Raw genomic sequence first — 17,077 nt, 5'->3', positions numbered from 1 at the left:
TTTTCCGTATAACATTAATTATTTTTTCACTTATATATATACATATATATATATATATATATATATATATATATATATATTCCTTTTTCTATTAACATAAATGCACATTATATTTCTTACAATATTAATGAAGAATAACAAAATCTATAAACATAATTAATGATGTATTGTTTTCTCTTGATTTATGTAAAATAATGTTGAACGACAATTATTTTGATTTTTTTTTATAGAATGATTATTATGAGATGTAGTCACATATATAATACCCCTCTATGCCTAATTATAATATTTCTTTTAGAAATTTGTTTGTTTTTTTTATATGATTCTTTTTAGTTTTTAGATATATTAATTATTTTTTTACATATATTTACTTAATTATTCTCTTTAAACATTAATGAGAAATAATTAAATAAAGAGATAAGAAAAAATAATTTTGAAATGATGATAGAAATAATTATGAGATTTATGAGTAACTAAATTAATTATTTTTAAAAAATACAAATTAATTGAAAGACTCTTGTAATTAAAGATCTATAAAAGTATATATTAGTGATATAATGTGCATTAAAAAAATTAGCAACATAATATGGGTGCTAATAACGTCAGCGATGACAAATTGAAACGTAATAAATGCTATTAATTCTGAACCTAGACGTGAGACGGGGTGGATGGAATTTAAGTACTGTCCATTAATTGATACGACAACACATAGGGTCATGAATCAAAACTTGTTCTTATTTACTAACATGAAGAAGATAAAAGTGGAGCGTGGAAAGAAATTTGTGGTTGTTTGACCTTGTCAATGTTCGAAGAAGATTAAAATTTACAGGTCCGTCGATCTGTTTCTAGAAAGGATACAAACAACTCCGTCAGTGACCGCGATTTGAATGAATATCATGATGATATGTCTTCTAGCATAGGGCATTTATCATTCCAGCACTAGTTTGAGTAAGCAAATTTCACTTTTATTGTTTACTTAAAAAATGTCACATTATTAGGGAATATATGTGACAAAAAGTTTTACTACTACACGCTAGAAATAATTTGCTTTTTTTGTTATATATAACTTTTTAGTATCACATTAATTGGCTTCACCATTAATGGATAGTCAAAAAGTATTTATAGAGACACTAAAAATCGAAGTTACGTTATTTTGAAGAATTATTCCATGTTCCAAGTTTTTCGGATTGCATGCATGGCATTAAGGTAGAGTGGTAGAACAGTAAGGAGGGCTCGTTAGTACTGTACTACTAATTCACTGATAGTGTCTCAAACGATTGTTTCTAAAAGAAGATATGTGCGAAGAAACCGAAAAAAAAATTAAACTTATAAAAATACTCTTTTCAACTTCTTGTAACAAGTTTGAATATAAAATCTCAGAATAATTAAAAAGTTATAATGTATTTTTTTATCATTCAAGAAAACAAGCTAAACTAAAAAGCAAAAAGCAAAACTAAGAGAGAGTCTAAGGGCATATGCTAATTAATAATTAATAAATAATATCAATTGCTAAAGGCAGCAGGACACGGATTCCATATTGAACACCATTTTGAATAAGATCGATCCATCCATCGGACTTTTTGAATAAGAATTCTAATGTAATATATAAGCACTTAATAAGAAGGCGGTGTCTCTGTTAGATTAAATGAAGAATAAATTATATATAAGCACATAAACACTAATAAATCATATATTAGCACTTAATCAGGAGTTTGTCCGTTAGATCAATCTTATAGCGACTTATAATCTTATAATAAGCTCTTTTCAACTTTTATTTATTTATTTATAACGGCTCTTTTCAACTTTTTATAATTAGTTTCACAATGAAATTTCAACATAAATAAAAGAAAAGATATAAAAATAAAATGAGATGAAAGTTTTGAAAATTAAAGAAAGAAGTGGTTATTAATTTATTAATTTGATTGCGACCTAATTATTACTACTAGTTGAAGCTAACATGTGAATAATGTGTCTATTTATCATTGTTCACAGTTTTCTAGTCAATGCAAATTTGTCTGTAAAGGTAATTTGCTAACGCTTTATAGTCAAACTTAAAAGTTGCAGGAAATTCACGAAAATGTTATTTTCATTGCGTTGGTAATTTTCTCTTCATAATGTTGAAAACTTTAAATTACAATAAAAATTTATGCGACAGCAAATATATAAAACCACAATTATGCAGATTATCAAGTTAAAATATAAACTTCCACTTGCTATAAAATAAGGAAAAAAACACTATAAAAACCAGAGACATATAGCACTAAAAATTGAACACTTTGAAGTTTTTGACAAAATTTAAACGTTGAGAAAGTTTTTGATAGAGATAAAAAAAATATAAGATAGAAGATGCATGAGCAGAAAATTGAACACTAAAACCCAATGAAACAGAGGATGTTCCAAGTGGTTTTTTTTTTTCTTTCTTGTTTTAATTATCATAGTTGTGTGATTTAAGTCACATAAGTTTCAATTGAGCAAATTAAGTATTCCAACATGGTTTCTCTTAAAAAAAAGAAAAGATTTCCATCTTTAGTTTTACGAGAGGTACATATGTCGCCAACGACTTTCTATGTTTTATCTATAATAATGAGTCTTATAAAAAAAAGCTGAGAAACATTTTTTTAATATTATTTATTATATTTTAAGTTGATTTTTCTAAAAATTAGTGTGTCCATAGATTGCATATATGTAATGTAACTAAAGCCAGGAAAACAAAAAAAACAAAAAATAAAAAGAAAAACGGAAGGAGGGCCAAGAGACAAGAGAAAATGAGATCGAAACCAAAAATAAAATAATATTGTATTTTCATAGAAGAAAAAGATGAAAGAAGTCGTAGAAAAATTCAAAGTGAGAAAACTCTAATATCATATCAGTAAACACGGCAAAAAGAGAGAAGATATATATACAGAACTGGAAATAGAATTGTATTTAGATGATAAAACTTATTTTACAAGAACACAATAGATAGAGTTTTTATAAAGCCAGCAAGTGTATAACCGACTTCCCAATAACTATTGTATCGATCTCATCTATAATTTGTATAACTCTAATATACCCTTGTACATAAGGCTAGGACTAACAAACTTTCTTATGTAATATGAGTAAAAATTCACTATCATACATAATTACATGCACGAATTTACTTCACCCTCTCATAGTCTACTCTAGCATAAAACTATAGAATATTTAGCAGTCTTCCTAGATAGAGAACACTGCTACATATATATATAGTTTTCTGAAAATCTCGCTCACTAATATTACAACTTGAACATATTGATCAGGTAGGAGTAAGCTAGAGCTTGAGAAATGGATCATTAATTATCGTTCGTGTAAAACAGACACAACACTAACTCGGTTCAGAGGGAGGGCCACAAGCTCACGAGCAACATCCTTGAATTCAAGAACTCCTCCTTCTTTGCATTTTGATAGCAACCGAGCCGCTTCATCCTTTGTCATCTTTAGCTTCACTCTAATTCCTCCTAATTCATCACCTCCACTACACCTTCCTTTCGCCAACTTCTTCTCATTGTGATCTTCTCCAAATATGGAAGGGTCTGAGTCCGCAAAACGGACACTTTTCTTCACTGCCTTGCTTGGCAGAGTTGGAGGTTTCTTTTTGGTTATTAACTCATCTCTGTACACTGCCTTCTTGACTTTGAGTTGTTCTTGTACTATTTTATTGAGGCACGCAAACATGGTGTGCATCATGTTTAATTAGGATGAGTAAAAGAGAGAAATTAAAGAAAGTTGGCCACTGGGAACGAAGGAGGGGTGATGCAAATTGGACGTGGAAGAAAGGATTAATTTATAGACATTATTTACACTAGGATGAGTTTGACGTGTCAACTGGGGCACCAACTGTTATGGATTTATCATTAAAAAAATATTTGATTATTTGGTAATCTTGGCATCAATGCAGTGTCAGCAGAGAAAGGTCATGCATGTGCCTTAATTAGTCAAGCTTCCAGTGATTGAGCCATAATTGTGGGTCGCATTACATGGTCCCTCAACCCATGTTCTTTTTCACTGAAGTTACGAAAGTTTGGCTCATGCTCAAGCACACCATATTATTATATTCATACTATTTGGATTATAAGGTGGGAAAAAAATTACAAATAAGAGGGATATGAATAAAAGAAAAATAGAATAATAAATTGTGTTGCTTGGAAGACACTTTTGCGGAAAACTTTAATTTGTATAGTTGTGAGATCCATAAAAAATTAAAAAATCTTTCTTCTTATTTATCTTTTGAAATAAGTTATAAAATTTGGTATTCCCTTTGTAAAACTAAAGTAGGGTCAGTAACATGGATATCTAACGGACTAAACACCCCGTAATGAAACTATGAAACGGTCAGTAGTATACTCAATACACTTTTTGCTTTTGCGTTCAAGTCTTGAAGAGTTTATTAGTCATGCATGTGATCACTTGTCTGGTAAATCGAACACCTTGGGCACCTCTCTAGTCTAGCTAGTTTGGCCAGTTCAAGAGAGTGACATATTAATTTGTCAGACGGCTTTATCTAATCCTGTATGTATTATTTCCACATAATGACTTTGATGTTTATGGCCTTATCTTAAGTATCACGTACCTCTTGCCAGTTGCTTAATTAGTTATCGTGCAAGACTCATTCAACTTGAATTATCTTACAAGTTTAGCGTGATGCGTTAGTGTTATACTGTTAGACACTTTTAGCGGTTATGCAACTTCGTGAGCCACTACACTAATTTTGAGCCAATAATACTGTCCTTTTGAAACTTTGGAATAAGTTTTGAAGCAAGTAATAAGTGTTTTGGAGAAAGGCTATAACGTTACAATATGAATTATATCATTCTTAACTTTGCATATTAATACTTGGTATGGGTATGCCACATATTAAGCTCCTTGTTTCCTTTTTCAGGAAAAAGAATATCATTCCTTTATTGATTTTTGCAACTACTGATTCTCAAAGAGTAACCGGAGAAAACCGAAGAAAAGAAACAGACAGTGGAAATTGGTGTAATAAAATTTGTTTTTTACTTGAAAAATGTCTGCATGCTGACTACTTCCTTCCCTTTTTCTTCTGTCTATGTAGATGAAGACCAAAGTTTGGGACCCTAGAAATTGAAACAAGGAATGAGTCATGTAGAAATTATGCAATGCGGTTTGAATTAAATTGGGCCCGGCGAGACTAAGTCAATAACCATCGTTTTTATTCCTAAATCCAGTACTATGTTTGGACGGAAGAAAAGAAAAATAGTAAAAGTTTTTTTCTTAATTTTATTTTGTTTGATTAAAAATTTTAGAGAATATGATGAACCAATTAAAATATATTTTCTCTTATTTTTTTCTTTCCTCCTACATGGGGAAATTTGGATGAGAAAAAACAAATTTATATTTTTTTAGATTGTATAAACTAAATTATTCTAAAGTTTTATTTTAATCTTTTAATATTTTTTATAAGAGTATATTATTTATATGTTTCTACTCCCTTACGAACATATTCTACACTAAAAAAATCTTCAAAGATTAGTTTGAAGACCTACTATGTTCGGTTCATTTAAAATTGTGTTCTTTTTACTTTTCTGGCTGGTGTAGAAGAAATTGATACTATGATATGAGAGAAGTATCTCCATCATGATTTGTCCTTTTTCTCTATTACTTCTTTTCTAAGTAATTGTTTTAATCAACAAGTCATCTCTCAATTGAGCATTGCAATCGAGTGTTGAAGTCTTTTTATCCCAAAACTTGGGTTCTACTTAAGGTTATTATGTCAACCTATAGGTTCATCTAATGCAAGGTTGGTCCTTAATAAATTTAAAGTCCATTAAAATCAAGTATTTGATCTATATAGTATTTTTTGTATTCATTTTCAAAGAAGACAAAAAATAAGAGTAAAAATATATTTGTTTAAAATATAGAAAACATTTTCTTTGAAAATATTTTAAAAAAGTAGGCACAAAAATGAAAACAACAAATCAATATTTTCATTTTTTAAGAAAAAAGTAAAAATTGCAGTGATCCCTTAGAATAGTTTCTTCTCAATTCTTTTAAATCTTAAAAATTTAAAAATAGAAATAGAAAAACAAACCCTTGAATCAAAACAGCACTGTCATCATTATCATTTGTTTGTATAGGCTAAGGCCCAAAGGGCTCTTGGATCGCACTTCGAGTTTGGACAATTGGTCAGACTTAGAATTATCAGCTCTGCAAGTTCTGATTTGCGCACCACAACACAAGTCTCCGTTTGGTTGGCATCAATCACATCCGGCATGGGTGCAGGTCAAGCTATGAAAAGAATCCCTCGCATCAAGTTCCCTCAGAGACATCCCAAACCTTCTTCTGGTAATTTATTTCAGGAGTTTTCGTCAATCTCTTTTTCCGTCTGCTTTGGTATTACGCGGCCATTCGTAATTTCATAGGGTAGGGGAATATTTAAATCATAATTGAGTATTGATCCCCAATTTATTATCAGAGTGCAAAATTCCTATTGCCACAATCGGCTGCAATTTCTGATTGATTTGAATTTCAGGTTTCTTATCTAGTTATCTAGACAATTTTCAGGTTTCTTAGTAAAACGTCCTTAAATATCTGACTCTCTTGGTTCCTAGCTAGGGTTTTGCCACTCTTGTCTTCCTTTAAGTTTTGCAATAGCAGTTGCATTCCTCTAGCTTTTCTTGATATATTGTGATGCCTTGCCCATGTTGTTATTTGCTGGATTTAAATTGCAAGTTCTAGCTCTGTTCTGCCAGAATTATAGTTAGTTTGACAATCCTTTCACGTTGGAATTCATAGATGTGGATACCACCAGAGCACATTCTTGAACCATTCATGTGTCTCCATCTAATTAAGTCTAGAGTTACCCATTTTTCCAGTTAGAAACTAAATATAAGCCCAAGTCAGCCTGTGATTTTCCACGCTCAATATCTTTTTGCTCAGCCGATGTTCATATGTGTTGCTCTCAATGATTTCATGATTAACAGAATATGTTCTTTGCCCACATGAACAATACTGAGGCATCTCAGTCTCACATACCATTGAAGAACACACATGCTCATACTAATAGTATCTATTCCCAATGTAAAGAACAATGTTATAGAGACATTTTTCTCTAGTTCATTTATTTAATTGGTATTATTATGGTCCAGTCCCTTAGATGTAGTTAATGTACCTTGAACAGTAAAGTCTGGTTCGGAAACCCTGGATTTCTGACTTCTTCCTTTTTGTCCTATTTTGATAGCAAAGTCCAGGCTTGTTAAAGAGAGCCCAACATCTCCAACAGTAAATGTAATCTAGAATTTCTTCATAAGAATCTATTCTCTTTTTAGCAACTAATTAATATGTTTACAGAAATAACTTCCCTAAGCTGCAGAAATAGGAGTTATGTACCAATCCTAAGAAATAGCAAGTACAGAATTATTATCAGAAACCACCATACTAACAGATGATAGTGACCTGCAAATGCTAAATTATTTATTATCTAAGCATAATATATTTGACACTGATAGTTTAAACTCGGTTCTTCCTTTTCCTTCTCTGATAAATCTTGTCAAAAGGCAAAGCTTTAGCAACCAAGTTTGGTTGATCAGAAACCTTGACAGGGTATCATGTAATTTTGAAGTTTTCTTTCACTGTTTTTGATTCATAATCACAATTGCTGGTTATCTGTGAAGAAAGTTATATCAATTGTTGTTTAGTTTCCATAAAACTTCGTACCCCATTGCCCGGAGGCTCTTCGCTATGCGAAGGTATGGGGGAGGGATGTTGTACGCAGCCTTACCCTTGCATATGCAAAGAGGCTGTTTCCGGATTCGAACCCATGACCAACAAGTCACCAAGGCACAACTTTACCGCTGCACCATGTTGAGACAATAAGTAAATTGTACAATTTCTGTTAAAAATGTCATTGCAGGTTCTACACCTGAGACTCAAGCTTCGTCTTCAACAACTGATGTCAGTCTAGCGTTCTTTTCAAGTTCAAATGCCTCAACCTCAGTTGGAGGGAAGGCCTCTCTTCAACCCAAAAGAACTCCAGTGTCCAAAGAGGAGATTGAGGCAATTTTGGTATGTAAAATCTCCTTGCAAGGTCATTCATATCTTCATATTGCTTTAAACAAAATGAACTTTGGTCTTTTAGAAAGGTTAGATTCCTATTTGGTCCACCACTTACATGAACTACTTTTGAAGAGTGGTACTAATTAGGCCTCTTAGCCTATGGTTTCTTGTTTCTTTTTCTCTGGTTTTTTTTTCATTTTTTTATACCTTTTTCTGAGATCGTTCTTGCATTCTGCTTGAATATTTGCTCAATTATTTGATCATTGACCTTTTTGTTTATGATATTTGGGGAATCAATTCATGCGCTAATAGAAACTTTTTGTGTTGTGGCAGTTGGGTGGCTGCTTCTAATCGAGCGTGTTCAAGGGCAGACTATATTGTGCACTCATTTTTTGTGGCTTTAATTCATCATTTTCCAAAGTTTATGGTTCTTTTTTGTTGCCAAGTGTTGGCATAAACAATACAACGAGTTCAATTGTCAATAATTGATATACTTATAGGATTGAAATTGTAAACCATGTTAAATTTTCCCCTTGTGGAAATTGAATATTGACTCTGGAGAAAAGAAGTTTCAAGTTATGTCTCTCTCGTGTTTCCATCTACGGTGCCTTGCGGTACAGCGGAAAAGACCACAGCGAAAAAATAATATCTTTACGGAAAAAATATGATAAACTTTAATTATATCTAATATCTAATATTTGATGGGGATCAAATAATAGATCAGATAAGGATCATATGTAATTTAAATTTTATTCAAATGATAATCTTATTGTTTCATTAAAATTTTATATGACTTTTTAAAAATTAACTTTTAAATTATACAAAATTATACGAATCATGAAATTATAAAAATATAAATAAGTTATACAATTTTTTTAAACTATAATTATTGTCCAAATATTTTTTAAATATTTGAATAATAGTTAATTTAAACATTTTAATTAATAATAAATCATTTATGTTTATGTGTCAAATTATTTTGAATATATTTATGATAATGTTGATTAAAATAAATATAGTATAATATATATATATACATATATATTATTAGTAAAAATTGAAAACTTTGAAAAGTCACTTTAATAATTGTTTTTTGAGAGATAAAGTTATTTATTTTATTTTATTTTTAATTGAGTCAATGAGCATAAAAAATGATCACGCGTTACACGTATAAGCAGCGGTATGGAATGAAATTCAACAAAGCGAGACAGCATAATAAGGAAGAACGGTTTATTTATTTTGCCGTCTGAGGGGAATTTCCATTTGAGAATATTTTTTTTTCCAAGAGTTATATATATTTTTATATATTGACAGTATAAAACAAACAACAAAAATAATTATTTTAAGAGGTTATATGTATTGAATAATCTTATGAGATAATATAAAATAATTTTATATTCTTATAAAACACAAAAAAATATTATGTACAATAAATTTGATAATTTTTATAATAATTTATCTTAAAAAGTTATACTAATAGTAATAAAATCATAACATAAAATTATTTTACATTCATCATATAGTCATTAAACTTTAATCTTATTGCATTGTAAATTTCATGTGAGAAATTTTGCAGCAAGAAAATATATAAGTAAATAAATGAAGTGATAACGAGATGTAAATTTTTTTATTAACCAATTAAAAATTATTTAAGATATAGCTCAAACTCTTATAACTTGTAAAGTTATTATAAAAAAATGATAATCTTATTTCATATAATAATTTATGGTTAAATAATATCATATATTTTTTTATCCTAACAGTATGTTTTAATTATTATTTTTAAAATATTATAAATATATATTATAAAAATATCATTATTTAAATATAAATTAAATATATTTTCTCAATTAATATAAGAGCAAGTTAAACTCACATTTCTTAAAATTGAATAAAATTTCACCTAAAATCTTCTCTCTTCTTTAACCCTTGATAGTTTTTTCTTAATTTTATATATTCTTTTTTCCTGATTTCTTAATGGACGACAGAGAAATCAGCCCAAAAATAAAAGAAGGAGAGTTGTGGTTAAACATAATTTGTCCTTAATATATTATTTTCCTAATTTCTTAATTTATATATTCTTTTCCTAATTTACATGAACATGATTATATAAAACCCTCGACCAGAGGAAATCCAAATACAGATAGATCCATTTGACTCACTGCCATCTGTATCTGCATAGCATAAATACCGCACGCACGCGATTCCTATGATTTGTTTTTTCACTCTGGGCGATTTTCCCTATTCTTTTTGAGTGCCGAGCAAAACCCTAATCGAGTTCGATTGCAACACACCTCCGTTGCTGTATTCCACCTTCTCCGACGAGTAAGCCTTTTCTCTCTAACACATCTCTTTTCATCAAATGTTAATCATCTCACGTTACACTTTTTACTTGGATCCGATCGCCGATATTTCATTTTCTTTCTACGGTTTAATTATTTGTTCAAGCGATTTATGAATTCCATTAGGTTTGCTTGTATTTAGGGTTTTTTATTAATCCCTTTACCACATTTTTGGCCCGCAATGATTGATTGTCGCATGTACTCAATCTTTATTTTTTTTGCTTTTGTACTCTTTTTTGACAAATCTTTAATGAAACCCTGTTTTCTTTCGTAACTGACCTTCAGTAAATTTCTTGGTAGCTGATTTTGTTGTTCGGTTGATAATATTAAGTTCTTATTGTATCGGATATCCATAGTTGTATTAAATTCAATGTCTCTATATCAGATGGCAACCAAACCTCTTACAACCGAGGCTATTGCGCTTACAGAAAAGAAGATGGACATGACATTAGGTGTGCTTAATAGAACCTTTTGAAAAATGACTATTTTTTTCTCTTGTTCTTTCTCACGTGTCTAATATCCATCACCTGTTGATATTGATAGATGACATAATCAAAATGTCTAAAAATACGAAGAATAAGAAGCCAAGAAGGGTTCTGGTAAGTATCTGTTTTCAAAATTTGTTTTTCTGTTACTTGTTATGTTGTTGCTTTGTAATATTCGTGGTGGTTACCCTTTCACTTGATTTTAATACCCTTACAGAACAAAAGTCAAAAGTTTTCAAATAATTTTACTCAAGATAAGTCTGCAAAGGTCCAACGTTATATGGAATCAAGATCTTCTCTTAGACAGGTGCATTGGTTTATGAAAAGCATAGTTATTTGAAGCTTCTTATGTTGTGTCTGTGTACTTGTCTCTAATATTTTTTAAAAAAAATATTGTAATCAGGGGGCTCTTGCAAAAAGAAGGTCTAATTTCCAGGGAAACCAATTTCCTGCTGCAGTTGAAGTTGCACGAAAAGCTGTTACTGCTCCTCTGCACAATAGAGTCCCTAATCGTAATAGGGTGGCTAACTGGAATAAAACAAGGTATTATTTTGTTGCCTGTGTTTACTGTTAGAATGGGAGAGATATTCAAGGGCTGAACATTTAACCCTGAATGATGTTTTTGTGTGTTGTGGCATTCATATCGATAATTTTGAATTGATTTTTGCAGGTAAAACACGGCCCAACTTAACATGCCTTCCATATCTAAGATTTTTTTTGCTCTGCAAAAAGGAGCGAGTTTGACATCATGAATGCGGGCCAGCCATGTTTTTGGAAATCTGAATTTGAATGCTGGCATTATGATCTCATAAAACTGTTGTCCAAACTCATGGTTTGAGTGGATTATGTTGAATGTTACTAAGGATATTCATGTAGATAATTGGAGTTACATTTGTTGAGCTGGCTGGTGATGCAAATGGGTTACTAGTTAAATGGAGTCTGGTTCAGTGGAAATACATTGGTAGAAAAGATAGCTTAACATTATTTTTAAGTATCTCATCCTAGTGTGAAGGAGGGTACTGCGGTACCGTCACATATGCACAAAAGTCAGGACCATAAATTGTCAATATTTAGTGGCTGCCTCATGACAAACAACTCTGCATTATATTCAGTTGTTTAGAAGCAAGTGTAGTGATTGTGGCACTAACTAACTAAGCATGCTTTTTTTTGAGAATTAACTATTTGAAGGCATTACCTCTTCTTAGCATTACATTTATGGTCACTCTCCGTTAGAGACTTGTTCCTTCATTATGAGCATTGGTACTTTTTCATTGGCTGTCAGTATCCCTTGTGCTTGGGTTTTGATTCTTGCTGATCTATCCATTTGCTATAAAACTTCCCCAGTATGATATTATATTGGCTCTATCACCTTATGATTTCTCCTAGTTGAGTTAATACTTCAAGGATGCATGCACTTGCCAAGCAAATATGGGTCATGGGATCATTTTTTCAATAGGGGCCCTCCGTAAATTGCAACATGCCACTTGAATATTATTGACCGATTCTTCTAAGTTAGTTACTGTTTTCAACCATTGGCCCCATAATTGAAAAGATCTCTGTTCGTTCTGTGGGATTAAGAAAATATTTTTGTGACCAAGAATCTGGAGTCTCTTCTTCATGGGTTTGGCATTGAAGAAGACCTTTGTGATTGGCAATCAAGTAAATCAATGGGAAGTTCTTGTGGGTCTGGTAAAAATCGTGGGGGCATGGTGATCACTCTCTCAATATTTGTTTTGAGCTCTTTTAGTCCACTGCAGAGGTGCCATAAAGTGGTCGCAGATGAGGAAAAACTATCCTCATCACTGTGCAGATAAATTTTCTTCCTACTTAACTGTGATATGATCTCTGTGGAAGCTTTAAATTCTTAAGTGGTCTACTTGCATACAACAGCCTCCACAATAAAATACTTTTTTGGACGATAGTCAGTTTTGTACAGCAGGAGAAGTTGTTGTGTGCTAAGTCCAACCCCACCAAGATGATGTTGCAACTAGCAGGTTTCTGTGGAAATTTTGGAAGTTGTTCTCCCACACTGAAATGTTCTTCAACTATGTGGACCAGTGTTCTCTTTTTGCTTAAATTATTTTCTTCTTTCTTTATAGTTGGATATAGATAAAATCTGATGGTAAGTGGCTCAACTTTTCTAGTAAGAGAGGTTATTTAGTGGTGTCTGTTCTATTACAAATAGTTGGTGGTACTGGGCATCTTAATGCTACTGATCTTGATGGAGTATTTTAATGTTGTGTTTCTACTCCTGGATTACCCTCTTCTCTTTTCTGGGTGCAGATTTCGAGTTCCTGTAGATCAGAGAAGGGCTGCTAATGGAGGCTTTGCTGCTAAGGTACTTCTTTACTGGTTTGTGTCTGTTTTCTAGTTTTGTATGCTGTATTCAAGATTAAAAAAAAATGATTTTAGTAGTGTAACCATAAAAATGCCTTTGTATGGCTATGTCTATGTGGATTATTGGTTAATTTTGAATAGGGCGGTGTTTATTTACATATTTAATCTTTTTCAAAAGCTCTTTCTATTTAATTTTTTTTGAGGGTAAAAGGACCTTGCAGAAATAAGGAAGCTATCACTCAATGTTGATTATCGATGTGGTCCATGTGCATCTTAATTGAAGTTCGTGCTATTTATCTGTTCATGCCTAACATTTTTCATAAATTTGTAGCAGCAACCACTTCCTTCCCCTCAGAAGCAGCAGGAGAATGTGGATATAGTGCCAAAGCAAAAGCCTCAGACGCTGGATTCCCTGTTTGCAAACATGAAGGAGCAAAGAATGAGAGTTTTGTCAATGCAGAATAATGTTGTGCAACGCAATGGAGGTGGAAATAAGAGGCTCCCATGGAGAAGAGGCCGATTTGGCAACTAAGTTGTTCACACAATGGGGAATTTCATGATATCACCTTTTGAACCTATGTCCTGGCCTGCTGCGTCCTGACTCCTCCTGGGTTGATGCAAGTGAAAAATTTCTCGAGTGCAGAAGAAAACTCTAGATTCCCCACCCCCTAGTTGGATGGATTATCTTTCCCCCTTTCATTCGAATGGACTTCTTCATTTGCTCGTCCGTTGTATATTAGTGTCTTCCGTGGCTTAATGTTTGTTCTGGTCTGGTCTGTGGTCCATATGTGGACACAATTCCTAGCAGTTACAATATAATGTCATTTGAGAGGCCTTTGGGCCCGTAGCAGGTTTATCTGTACTGGTATGTTTTTCTTTTTTTGATATTTAGTTATGGGACAGTATTTCTTTGCTAATGTTCAACTACAATGATGGGCTTTTGCGTTTCAAGAAATGGTTGGTCTATTTTGCATTGCTGTTGGGTAAAAGTTTCGACACTAAAGAGAAAGCAACTGCCTGTAATGAAATCTGGTGATGGTAGCCTGCGTGGTTTGGTACAACAAATATAGACGAGTCTTTAAATTAGCTGAACACAAGAAGGTATATGCTCGTCACTCGTTAGTTAGTACATAGAAAATATTCGGTTTTCAATTGGAGGATAATTTTGGTTTAAAAAAAATGAGTAAAGCCAACATGTTTATTTTTTAAGTTGTGATTAATGAGGAAAAGTGATGTACGTATGTTTAGGGTAGGGGAGGGGGGAAAAGTATAAATAATGGTGAAAAAAGAATGAAATATGAAAGAGAAAAAAAAATTAAATTATAATTTTGGTCTTATAATTGTGATTTTGATTTTTTTATTTTTATATTTGAACATTTAATTTTTCTATTTTTCAAAATTAATAATTTTCATCTTTCTGTTAATTAATCATTAATTGACCGTCCAAATAAATTAAGATATTTAGTTTTCCTAATTAGTATTTCTTGGAATATTTTCAGTTAAAAATAAAAGAGAAGTGGAAAGTTGTTTTAGAAAATAATTTTTATTCTGACGAGAATATAAAACTCACCTTTTTACGCAGAAATAAAAAGAGAAAAAATCATGTGTGATATAGATTCTTCATGCTTGGAAATAATTTTTTATATCTTATATTTCAGATAAGAATGCTATATTTCCAAACTCATTCCCGAGAATAAATTTTTACAACTTGAAACAAATTTCACCTTAGCAATTAATTCTCAGTGAACAATCCACTAAGTCGTTACTTAAGAAAAATATTTTTTAAAATAATAAAATTATGAATATCTTATTTTTTTGTTTAATAGTTTTTAACAAATAAAAAATAATACATAATATTTTTTATTCTATCAATAAATTTTAACATAATTTTATTGACTTTCATAATAATTAAAATAAGTGATTATTGATGTTTTTTCATACCTGTACGTATCAGTCGGTGTTTGAAGTTTTATTTTATTTCCTGAATTTTAAAAATCTTTAGCCGTTTAAAGGAAAATGGTATTGAAGTGGTTGAGTCCTCTAGAAAGATTGAAAAGTTCAAAGTAGTGTTGAACAATTAGATCCAGACATTGCTACCTTGCTGCCGTATTATCAGAACTTAAATAAGAAAGGTAATGCAACAATCATAATATCAATGGTAACCACTAACGAGAGACTTTTTTATCGGCTGAAATTTTAATAATCTTACTAATTTGGAAATTAAAATTCGCTAAATTAAACGGAATGCATAGCCTATATATTAATTAATATACTGATAAAAAAAATACAATAATTTAATAGAAATTCATTTGGAATCAATAAATCCTTTGACCTTAAAATTCAATTCCCGTTGTAGCCACGCAACTACTCATGTTTTTCTTTTGATATTTTTCGTAAGGTATCATTTTTATTTTTTTTTTATAATTGACTTGTTTCTTCACAGATATATTCTCATCACTAATCCACCTGTTATATAAATTTTAAGTTGTTACTTTTTAAAGAGAAATAAAGTTTATAGGTTTTTGTTCGATGAATCCCGTATTTTTCTTATTTTATAACACATTTCATGAGATTTTTTATTAAATTAAAAAATTCTTTAAAATATTTTTTAATTTCCTTGATGCAGTTAAATTTATCCAATTAATTAATCTTGAATATAATGATATATTTGTAAATTATTATTAAAGTAAAATTTCTTTGATTAAGTAATTTTTAAGATTAAAAAATTTCAATTTTAAATACCTTAGTTACATTTTAATTTATATTTTATTATTATTGATAAGTATTTTATATAATACACGAGATTCGTACTTATCTACAGATATCTTAATCCGATTAAAAACTACTCGAATGAATCACACTTGTATAAATTATTCAGATGTATTGTTTATCAGAATTGTATGCAAAAATTGACATATTATGTACAACCATATTTTGAACAACACAGTCAAGATTTTAGCTCAATTGATTACAAGATACATGAGTTTTTATAAAAAAAAATTATATCTATAATTGATATTTATGAATAAAAAAACGAATAACACAACATCGAGGTAATGTGGTTCAGAATTTATTTATTCTTGAAAAGCATGTGGAATTGCACGTGGTTTCGTAGGAGATAATGGAAAAAAATAAATTATGGAGGCCCCATGCCCCCCTCATATATTTCTAATTGCTTTATGAAAGAATGCGATGAATGAGGTGGTTGCTTGGTGAGTGGTGAGAGAGGTATGGAATGGGAAATTGCCCATAGAACATGCCATTGCCATCGATCATGGATGCCAGATTTAGAGAGTGAAAATGATTTTTTGGTGTCTTCGAGTCGACTCATTTGAAATGCATGTGATTGTTATGTAATTTGGTAGCTGCACAAAAACTCATTCATTGCTCATTTCTCTCCAATTCTCTTTTACTTAATAGAATTTTTTTTAAATTATAAATTTTCATCCATTCTTTTTTAATGAAAGTATTTTTAAGAATTACTAAGTCCTGATATTTATTCTGTAATTAATATTTAATTTAAATTCATTTTGTTAATTTTTACTTCTTTTAAATGTTTTTTCTAAGTTTTAATTTAATTCAAATTTAAAATCTTGTCTGTGTTAGTAGTGAAAACGATTGCCCAAAATCTCTACCATCGATTTTACACATTAAAAAAATTCCCACCATAAATCATGGTTGTAGGGCCTGCAGTCAAATAATGACGAGTGAGATGAATGTAAGGACACACAAGCTCCGCGATAAGAATAATTATCTTATTTTAAGGTTAGCAATAGACTGAACTTAACGCAGAAGTAATTGGACAAGGAAGAAATTTTTCTTTGGTAAAAATTTTGGCTGATGCAAAAATATATTGTTACGATAGCCACAAATATCCCCAAC

The 17,077-nt window shown here is 30.8% G+C and overlaps 3 protein-coding genes across 4 annotated transcripts; 2 read left to right on the top strand and 1 right to left on the bottom strand.

The window, feature by feature from the left end:
* Positions 1 to 3,080: 3,080 nt before the first annotated feature.
* Positions 3,081 to 3,773, bottom strand: LOC102660531 (uncharacterized). Its single transcript, XM_006573746.3, has one exon. The coding sequence runs from the start codon at positions 3,703 to 3,705 to the stop codon at positions 3,316 to 3,318; it is 390 nt and encodes a 129-aa protein (XP_006573809.1). The 5' UTR covers positions 3,706 to 3,773; the 3' UTR covers positions 3,081 to 3,315.
* Positions 3,774 to 6,063: 2,290 nt separating this feature from the next.
* LOC100816379 (uncharacterized) lies at positions 6,064 to 8,610 on the top strand. The gene is made up of 3 exons (XM_003517458.5): positions 6,064 to 6,321; positions 7,889 to 8,040; positions 8,365 to 8,610. Exons 1-3 carry the CDS (start codon positions 6,249 to 6,251, stop codon positions 8,380 to 8,382), a joined length of 243 nt encoding a protein of 80 aa, XP_003517506.1. The 5' UTR covers positions 6,064 to 6,248; the 3' UTR covers positions 8,383 to 8,610.
* A 1,529-nt stretch (positions 8,611 to 10,139) lies between these two features.
* Positions 10,140 to 14,112, top strand: LOC100815497 (uncharacterized). 2 transcript variants are annotated; one of them, XM_006573745.4, is made up of 7 exons: positions 10,140 to 10,356; positions 10,759 to 10,825; positions 10,917 to 10,972; positions 11,076 to 11,165; positions 11,262 to 11,401; positions 13,142 to 13,196; positions 13,530 to 14,112. In XM_006573745.4, the coding sequence occupies exons 2-7, from the start codon at positions 10,759 to 10,761 to the stop codon at positions 13,725 to 13,727; spliced, it is 606 nt and encodes a 201-aa protein (XP_006573808.1). In that variant the 5' UTR covers positions 10,140 to 10,356; the 3' UTR covers positions 13,728 to 14,112. The 2 variants fall into 2 exon arrangements, with proteins under 2 accessions (XP_006573808.1, XP_003517504.1); XM_003517456.4 differs by having other exon boundaries at positions 13,527 to 14,112.
* The last annotated feature ends 2,965 nt before the right edge of the window (positions 14,113 to 17,077 follow it).

This window comes from Glycine max, chromosome 1 (genome assembly GCF_000004515.6).
Source record: "Glycine max cultivar Williams 82 chromosome 1, Glycine_max_v4.0, whole genome shotgun sequence".
NCBI lineage: Eukaryota > Viridiplantae > Streptophyta > Magnoliopsida > Fabales > Fabaceae > Glycine > Glycine max.
Note: the sequence above shows the minus strand (reverse complement) of the source record. Positions and strands in the feature narration are given on the sequence as shown.